Genomic DNA, 9,281 nt, shown 5'->3' on the forward strand with positions numbered 1-9,281 from the left:
CGGCATTCCTCCTGGGTAAGGCTCGCTTTTTTTCCCTTCTGACTCCATCAAACTCTTCTTCAACGAAGACGAACCTTCCATCTCCGACGACAGAGACACCGCATTGGTCCGCATCGGCGACGAGACATCCCCGGACTCGCATCGGATTCTGAAACCCAAATTCAATAATGATGAATGACGCTTCTGGGTCGAGATCGAAATTGAGAAACTGGGTTTCGTGAATGAACAATGATGAATCATGATTCGTATGGGAAAAAAAATGGAGTTTTAGGCTGATTTGGACAGAAGAAGGAAGAGTGTAGAAGAAGAGACTCTGGTTTGGTTAGCAACTTTGGGAAATCCGCCAACGACTCCTGCGGGTAATTTGGTTCGGTTTATACCGGTTTTATTTGGTTTATACCGGGTTGATTTGGTTTATTCGGTTATGGATTTTAGATTTATTCAGTTTACGATTCAATCCACTAATTGTAATTTTTCCTCGAAGGACTTTGGAGAACATAAACCCTAATCATATAATATAAAGCTTCGCCGCCGTCAAAAGAGGAGGAGGAAGTAACTGATTGTTTTACAATGGCGAAGGTGGAAGAGATTGAGCACGAGGAGGAGCAGAATATCGAGAAAAGGGTGAGGAAGAAAGGTAAACACGACAAGCCGAAGCCATGGGACGATGACCCAAACATTGACCGTTGGACTGTGGAGAAGTTCGACCCGGCATGGAATCCCACCGGCTTGCTCGCTACTAGCGAATTCTCCACACTCTTTCCTCAATACAGAGAGAAGTATCTTCAGGATTGCTGGCCTACAATCGAATCCGCTCTCAAGGAATATGGTATCGCCTGCAAGCTTAACCTGGTGCGTCCCCCCTCCCCTCTTTACGGTCTAGTTGCTTTTTTTTTTTTTTTTTCTGGGGTTTTATTGATATGTTTGAGTTGTTATAATTGTAGGTAAAAGGTTCTATGACTGTTAAAACGACGATGAAGACAAGAGATCCGTTCATCGTTATCAAAGCTAGGGATTTGATTAAGCTTCTTTCCAGAAGTGTCCCTGCTCCTCAGGTATTATTACGTTGTTACAATTCTAGGCTCTAACAAATTTATGTGTTTGTTGTTCTATGTAATTGGAAGTCTGTTACTTTATGATATTTGTGGTTATGGAATTTTTTTTCACTTTGCATCATTACAGGCCATTAAGATTCTAGACGATGAGATGCAATGTGATATCATCAAGATTGGTAACTTGGTTCGGAATAAGGTACAATCCAGTCTTAGTCTCGGGGATTGCCTAAGTTCAATGATATCACTCACCCCTGTGTTTGCATTTTGATCCTTATCGATGTTGGTTGAATGTAATGTCAATTTGTATATAGCATGCATAGTCAACATGTCCTAATATAGAGACTTTATGTTTGCAGGAAAGATTTGTTAAAAGAAGGCAGCGACTTGTGGGTCCTAATTCCTCTACCTTGAAGGTTTGTCAACTGTCTGGTTCAAAAGTCCTATATTTAACAGAGAGATGTTTAGTGATACTAGTCGTGTAATGCTTAAGAGGTTGTGCGAAACTGTTGTTGTATGCTTATGTCATATGTGTTTTGAGGCTTAATAATTTTGGTTTCTTGCAGGCGCTGGAAATACTAACCAGCTGTTACATTCTAGTTCAGGTAATCATGTGTTTCTTTTGCAAATGTCTCACTTCAGTCGTACATTTTTTGTTTCTTTGGATTTTTTTTTATATTTACTTGCTCCGTTGATTTAACAGGGAAGTACTGTAGCCGCAATGGGTTCATGGAAAGGTCTCAAACAAATCAGAAAGATTGTGGAAGACTGCGTACAGAATAAATTGCATCCTGTATACCATATAAAGGTTTGTATGGAAAATCTCTCACTTTTTTTTTTTTTGGTTCTATGTGCTTCACTTTCTCACGAGAAGTTGGTGTAGATGCTTTTTCATTAGACCATGGATTCATATACTTGTAAACTTGGTTATGCAGGCACTCATGATCAAAAAGGAACTGATGAAGGATCCAGCTCTTGCAACTGAAAGCTGGGATAGATTTCTTCCCACATTCAAGAAGTATGGGACTCTCAATTTATTGATTAGTGTTTTGAGTGACATTTCTTGAATCGTCAGTAACTCATGAGTGGAGCGCATTTCAAATTTGATTTGTCAGGAAAAATGTTCAGCAAAAGAAGCCCAAAAGCAAGGAGAAGAAGCCATACACACCTTTCCCTCCTCCACAACCGCCTAGCAAGGTAGGAAAAATTGCTTATGTGAATTATCTACCCAATTCCTGTATCGTTGTTGTCCATATCCTACTATTGCATGTTTTTCGTTTGTGTTTCTATGTTGTTAAACCCTCTGTATGTTACAACGTTTCTCAACATGGTTTCACTATATTTGCGCTGTTTAGTGTCTGCTTTCTAGTCTTTTGGTTTTTGGGCCTTGCAAGTCCATCATTGTTCTCCAGGTCATATGCTAATGCATGGTTTTGAACTTGTTATATGATTTTGTTCCAGATTGATTTACAATTGGAGTCTGGAGAATACTTCATGAGTGACAAAAAGAAGTCAGAGAAGAAATGGCAGGAGAAGCAAGAGAAACAGACAGAGAAGAGTACAGAAAACAAAAGAAAGAGAGATGCCTCATTCCTCCCACCTGAGGTCTGTCTCTCTTCTAATTTGATTGTCAAATCGCGTCTTTCTACCTTTAAATTAATTCCAAAAACCTTAAAATTCCAAACACTTACTTTGTTTGATTGGTTATGGCAGGAACCTGTGAACAACAACAAGTCAACCAATTCAGAGGATGGAAAGAGCGATATAAACGAGTTAACAAACTCTTTAAAGGTAAAACGAAATCTATAATAACAGGCACACCTCTCTCTTGTGTTGCTTTGGGAACATGAACTGAGTTGGTTTTTGTTGTTATGATATTTGTAGAGCAAGACAAAGGAGTTGAAAAAACAAAAGAAGACACACGAGAGAGTGAATGCAGAGGATTATATTGATGCTCCATCTGCTGAACCTTCCAAGAAGAAATCCAAAAAGAATAGAGATTAAATTCTAAAACTTGTTTTTATCTTTAAAAAAGTACTGTAACACATATATGTGTTCAAAGCTATAAAACAAGTTGAAAAAACTTTTGTTTTTATGGATTCGTTGCAGTTGCAGGTGATGTTATAAAAAAAAAAGTTTAAAAATTATCTCAGTAATTTCGTTCTATTACTCCTATGATATTCGAAATTTCCTTTTTTTTGTGGTTTCAAAATCTTAACTTTCTAAATTTAGAAGGGAATATTTTTACGAGATTTAGATGACATATATTAACCACCTGTTATATCTTTGGTAATTAATGAATTTTTGTAAAATAGTTGTGATGTAGCCGACGATATTGCAGTTGCTTTCTCTGTTTCCATTTTTTCGTTTTGACCGGTTAATCAGAATCTTTTTTATTAAAAGAAGAAAAAGAAAAAAGAAGAAGAAGAAGAAGAGGGCACGTGGTGAATGGTGAAGATGCTTTACTGCCACTGGTCCTCGCCTTCCCCCTTCTCCTCCCTAATCAAAGTCGCCTGAGAATCTGAGCTCTCTCTCTCTCTCTCTCTCCCCTTTTTTTTTAATCTCCGGCCTCTACACGGAGAGCTCCACTCTCGAGCGGCGATTCGCTCCGTGGATTGTTCTTCCTCAGTTTGTGCATTTCCTCAATTCGGTGGATTGAATCTTCTTCCTCGCGACGCAACGACTTTTTTTTTTTTGTTTTTCCATCTTCCAGTTTGGTAATTACTGCTTAAAGCTAGATAGTTTAGGAGTGTGACTTCTTTATTTTCTTCTTAGGTTTTGAGAGATAAGAGTAATGGGGGATATAACTTGGGTTGAGGAGGGTAATAACAATGTCTCTGCAATATCATCGAGGAAAAGAAAAGCTAGACCTAAAAGATTCGAATTCATAGGATGGGGTTCGAGACAACTCATTGAGTTTCTCCAGTCACTTGGTAAAGATACTACTGATATGATCTCTCGCTATGATGTTACTGATACCATTGCTAAGTACATTGCTAAAGAAGGTCTTTTGGATCTTTCTAATAAAAAGAAAGTTAAATGCGATCGAAGGTTGCTTTCGCTTTTCGGGACTAGGAAGATTTTCAGAATGAAAGTCTATGATTTGTTGGAAAAGCATTACGCTGAGAATCAGGATGATTCGGATTTTGATTTTCTTTATGATGATGAGACGCCTCAGATCATTTGTCATTCGGATAAGGTAGCTAAAATGGGGAGTAAGGTTGTTGTTAAGAAACCTAGAGCTAGAGGTACTTTTGCTGCGATTGTTAGTGATAATATCAAGCTTATCTACTTGAGAAAGAGTTTAGTTCAGGAATTGATCAAGTCTCCTGACACCTTTGAGGGTAAAATGTTGGGAAGTTTTGTGAGGATTAAGTCTGATCCTAATGATTATCTTCAGAAGAACCCTTATCAGCTTGTTCAGGTTACAGGTAATTTTCTCAATGTTCTTTATTGATTTGTGATTGTTTCGGCCTCATTTATATGGAACAAGATAGTTACATCACTATGAGTAAGATTATGTCTCTTCTGTTTACGTATCTCTGGTTCTGTTGTAGAAAGTTGAGCTCTCTTTGTGCTTTTGTTTTTGTCTGTTATCTAGGCGTGAAGAAGGAACATGGGACTGATGATTTTCTTCTTCAGGTTACAAACTATGTGACAGACGTTTTTATATCTATGCTCTCTGATGATAATTTCTCCCAGGTAATTTACTTTGATGTAAATTTCATTCCGCAAATTTTTTTCTTCTGATCTATGGAGAGTCAGGTATCCATGTGTTCTGAGAACCAGCCACTGGGCTTCTCTTTTCTAGTTACATAAATTGTCCAATATTTGACCAACGCCCATTCTAGCCAATATATTCTTATAATTTATCGTAGCATTATGTAAACTTGTTTGTAGGAAGAATGTGAAGATTTGCAGCAGAGAATAAAGAACGAGCTTCTTAAGAAGCCTACAATTGTAAGTTTCCCCATTTTGCTGTGGTTTGAAAGATATTTATTTTCACTCTCTCTGTTAAAGATTTACATATGTCTATCATAAATCCCAGCGACTTGCTAGCCTTGCAGTTATGGCGTTTCAGATTTTATAGTTCTTAAATAATAGTTTATATTTGAACCTTGGATATATAGGTGGAGATGGAAGAAAAGGCTAGAAGTTTACATGAAGATCAGACAAAACACGTATGTTTGCGAACATCCTCTCGTGCTTCATTTCTGTATATCTTATTCACCATGCTTATGAATGTGATTACAATGATATCACATGAAGCAGAGTCCTTTTACAGTCCTTTATTTTTCTAACTGACCGTCAATTTTTGGTGACTGCCTTTTTAGTGGCTTGGAAGAGAAATTATACAGTTACAAAGGCTTATTGATCGGGCCAATGAGAAGGGATGGCGAAGAGAATATCCTTTTATGACGTTTTAAAATGTTTCTATTGTTTTAATTTTCAATGAAGAATATTGTTCGTAGAAAGTGATAATGAGATCTGGAATAAGAAAAAAACGTCTTTGATTAGAGTTTTTCCTTGATTTTTGAGTTGTTACGCTGTCTGAGTACCTGGAGAAGAAGGTTCTTCTTCAAAATCCAGAAGAACAGGCCCGGTTAATCCGTGAAGTTCCAGAAGTTATTGAAGAGAAACTTGTACCGAACCCTGAAGCGTCCCCTGAGGCTCATAATAGTGACAACGAGCAACAATTGAGTGAATCTCCATTATCGTGCATCCAAGAAACCCCAGAAGTCCGCAACCTCTTTGGTAGAGAAGATCAACAATGTAATGGCTATCTAATATCAAACCCCAACACAACTCCGGGAATCACGTCTCATGCTATGGAATTAAACGAGAGATTGCCAACTTGGATTGCTTCTACAGGTGCGTCTCATCACATTTATAAGGTTACTTGATTTACTGTGTTGCATCTTACCATCATTGTTCATGCTACTCATCTTTAGCTTTGACTCGTCTTGCCTGTGACGATATACTTGCATCTTATCTGCCTTCTATTGTTATAGATGTTGAGAAGACAGTGATATTACTGCTCTGCAATAGAAAATTTTAGATTTACCCGAAAATTGGAAAATTCAAGCCGAATTGATTATTGAAACTTCATGTACAGTTTGTAGAAGCAAATTAGGCTAAGGCATCTGGTGGTATCAACGTTGTTGTCTCTCTTTCTGTCTTTCGTTTTTTTGCATTGGTAGAATCTGAAAGAAGAAAGCCGAGCAAAAAATGCTAGTGAAAATTGAAGAGAGATATAAACGATCTCTTTGTAGCTATGCTCGTTAGGGATCTTTTAAAGATTCGAAATTGATTTGTGTCAAGTTGTTGGTCTAATTTGCTATATTGTGTAGTATTCAAACCTGTTTAAAAAGGATGAGATGGTTATGCAATAGATACCAATCCCCATTCTTCTGAATTTACAGGTGATGAATATCTTCATGGAGATGTAGAGCAGCCAGCAAATGGCATCACTGGAGGAGAGACGCCGATTAAAGAGTCTGAAGTTTCTCAGCATCAGTCAAATATATCAGTAACTAATCCCAACAACGTATCTCAAGCTCAACCAAATCCATCAGAGATAATCGAACTGAGCGATGATGACGAAGATGACAACGGTGATGGAGAGACCCTTGACCCTAGAGTTGAAGATGTTCAGGTTCCGTGTTATGATAAAGAGAAGTTAAACTGGTTATACAAAGATCCCCAGGGTCTTGTACAGGGACCTTTCTCTCTCATGCAACTCAAAGTTTGGAGCGACGCAGATTACTTCAGCAGAACCTTCAGGGTTTGGATGACAGGACAAAGCATGGAATCCGCGGTTTTACTAACCGATGTTCTTCGTCGAGTTTAACCAAATGGAATACTTTGAAGACTATTAGATTCAATCAAGAGTGGTTTGAGTTAGCTGTTACCGTCTGTTTTTATTTTCCAGTTGCAGTAGGTTTTGCTCCTCCTTTTAAGTAAACAGCGAATAAGAAAAGGATGTGAAGCTCACACAGTGTTATATAACCTTTTTGACTCCATGAGTATAAACAATTGTTTGATCCCATCATTGCTTTTGCAGAATCTTGTCTTACATTTATAGTAAATCTCGTTGGAAAAAAAGTCTGAAACAGGAAGAAAAAAAAGAGATATATGGAAATTAAACTAATGTTTGATAACGAGTGTTTGTTTTCCAAATAAGCATGTGTTAATTTGGTTTATGTGATTTAACGTAACATCTATTCTCTCATTTCATATTACTTGGTAGTTTTACCAAAATAAAAAGATTGTTTCACACCAATTTTGTTTTCTCTTTTTTAATCAGTTTTATCTTTAATTAATACGCTATAATATAAAATAAAATTTTAACTCTAAAATGAAAAATTATGAAATAATTATTACATTATTTTGTTTGATATACATAACTAATTTTTTAAAAAGTTGTAAATACAAAACAACAAATAATATGAAATAAAATTTTAATTGTAAAACGACAAATAAAATAAAAACAAAAAAGATTTATTGCACTATTTTGTTTGATGTAAGTAATAAATAAAATTTATAAATTGTAAATACAAAACGACAAATAATTTGAAACAAAATTTTATTCTAAAACGACAAATAAAACGGAAATCGTATAAAATAATTATTTTAAAATTAAGAATAGAAACCAACTATAATTAGTTACTATAGATTACAGGTTGTCAAATAAAATAAAAATAGAAAACCAAAAGTTACTACAATTAAAGAAAAAAAAACAAATAAATTTGGTGTAATAATAATGATAAATAATTTAAAGACAATAATGAGTAAGAGTGCTGAATATTCTTCTAATCTAATAAAACACTATTAATGAGAAAGAAAACAACTTTAATAATTAGAATTGGAACCAAAAATAAAATTGAGAAACCCAATTCTGAGAGGTCACCACCACAACTCTCTCACACACAACTCCATAAGAGAGTTTGCTCGAAGAAGAAGAAGAAGAAGAAGAAGAAGAAGAAGAAGAAGAAGAAGAAGATGAAGATGCAGAATAATTTTGAAATCCATTTGTGTTTCTTTTTCGTATGATTCGAAACTAATCTTCATCATTCCTCCTCAATCATACACCATTCTTTCTTAATCTCAATCTCCAAGCTCGTTTTTTTTTTTAAATTCTCACCACTAGTATTGAAAATCTCGAAGCTTCTCTTCGGATAATACCTTAAATGGTGATTAGTCACTCGAAAACCTAGATGAGATTTTGAGACTAGGCTGGAATTGGAGCCGTGTTTTGTTTTTTTTTTGGGGTTCAGTTTCTCTTGAGGGGTTCGATTTGGATTCAAGGACTGAAGGAAATATGGACAACGGCCATGAGGAAAGACTTGCCCAGAGGTTTTCAGGAGTGGGTCTCGGAGAATCTTCTGGTTCCCATGAAAACGATGTTAAAAACGATAGCTTGTTTCAAGTTATCAAAGCTGTTGAAGCAGCAGAAGCCACAATCAAGCAGCAGGTATCTCTTTCTTCTTATTTAGCTTCATTATCTCCTCTTGTGTCTCTGAAATTGTTTCAAATGAGAATACTTTTTTTACTATAGAGGTACTCTGCTTAATGCCTCAAAATCACTTAAAAGATATTTTCCAAGGTTCTGTGTAAGTTTCTTTAGGGCATATTAGTATAGCTGAAGAAAATGCAGGTTGGTTTGCTCTTAACTAATGCCAGGGAATAGAAAGTAGTATACTTTGGTTGTAAGGTCAATTTATGAAGTTCTTGTTTCTCTACTGCAAAATGGTTGGTTACTTGGGAAATGATTTGGGCACAGAGTGTGATTTGCGTCCAGCAGATAGATTTTATCTCTGACTTTATCTCTGACCAGGTGGAGGAGAATAACCTCTTAAAGGCTGAGCTTCAGAGAAGATATCTGGAGCTTGCCAAATATGTAAGTCGTTTGATTTGATTTTTCTGGTGAAATGACTGAATTGTATCTCTTTTCGTCCCCAGTGATTTCTGTTGACATTTCCATGGCATGCGTTTAGAGTTTCTCTGACCAAAGTTGTGGTTTATATGTGTGTTAATATGCTAGTTTTTTTTTGTCTCTATCTTCCTTAGAAATCAGGAGAATCGTTGCCTCAGACATCTGATCTCCACTCGAATGCTACAACCGGTGGGTCTTCCCCGTTACACCTTTTGGCCGCTGGTGTTAATCCAGTTGACCGGGGGAAGGGAAAAATCAATGCTTCAGGTGCTGATTCGTCAGGTATGCTGGTT

The 9,281-nt window shown here is 36.4% G+C and overlaps 4 protein-coding genes across 4 annotated transcripts in view; 3 read left to right on the top strand and 1 right to left on the bottom strand.

The window, feature by feature from the left end:
* The window catches only part of LOC104772167 (lipoyl synthase, chloroplastic-like), a 2,287-nt gene extending 2,145 nt beyond the window's left edge, over positions 1-142 (bottom strand). The window contains exon 1 of the mRNA XM_010496812.1: positions 44-142. Coding sequence (XP_010495114.1) covers positions 44-142 — 99 coding nt within the window. The remainder of the gene's footprint in view (positions 1-43) is intronic.
* LOC104769052 (KRR1 small subunit processome component homolog) lies at positions 474-3,147 on the top strand. The gene is made up of 11 exons (XM_010493176.2): positions 474-852; positions 945-1,055; positions 1,183-1,251; positions 1,412-1,468; positions 1,619-1,657; positions 1,756-1,860; positions 1,988-2,070; positions 2,168-2,249; positions 2,514-2,657; positions 2,766-2,843; positions 2,937-3,147. The coding sequence occupies exons 1-11, from the start codon at positions 571-573 to the stop codon at positions 3,054-3,056; spliced, it is 1,170 nt and encodes a 389-aa protein (XP_010491478.1). The 5' UTR covers positions 474-570; the 3' UTR covers positions 3,057-3,147.
* Positions 3,397-7,104, top strand: LOC104769054 (uncharacterized protein At5g08430-like). Its single transcript, XM_010493178.2, has 7 exons — positions 3,397-4,483; positions 4,654-4,754; positions 4,953-5,012; positions 5,183-5,233; positions 5,387-5,457; positions 5,599-5,924; positions 6,476-7,104. The coding sequence occupies exons 1-7, from the start codon at positions 3,847-3,849 to the stop codon at positions 6,901-6,903; spliced, it is 1,674 nt and encodes a 557-aa protein (XP_010491480.1). The 5' UTR covers positions 3,397-3,846; the 3' UTR covers positions 6,904-7,104.
* Positions 7,930-9,281, top strand: part of LOC104772168 — a 9,678-nt gene continuing 8,326 nt past the window's right edge. Inside the window, exons 1-3 of the mRNA XM_010496813.2 lie at positions 7,930-8,526; positions 8,890-8,952; positions 9,123-9,270. Coding sequence (XP_010495115.1) covers positions 8,374-8,526; positions 8,890-8,952; positions 9,123-9,270 — 364 coding nt within the window. The 5' untranslated portion in view covers positions 7,930-8,373. The remainder of the gene's footprint in view (positions 8,527-8,889; positions 8,953-9,122; positions 9,271-9,281) is intronic.

Source organism: Camelina sativa, chromosome 20 (assembly GCF_000633955.1).
Source record: "Camelina sativa cultivar DH55 chromosome 20, Cs, whole genome shotgun sequence".
NCBI classification, from domain to species: domain Eukaryota; kingdom Viridiplantae; phylum Streptophyta; class Magnoliopsida; order Brassicales; family Brassicaceae; genus Camelina; species Camelina sativa.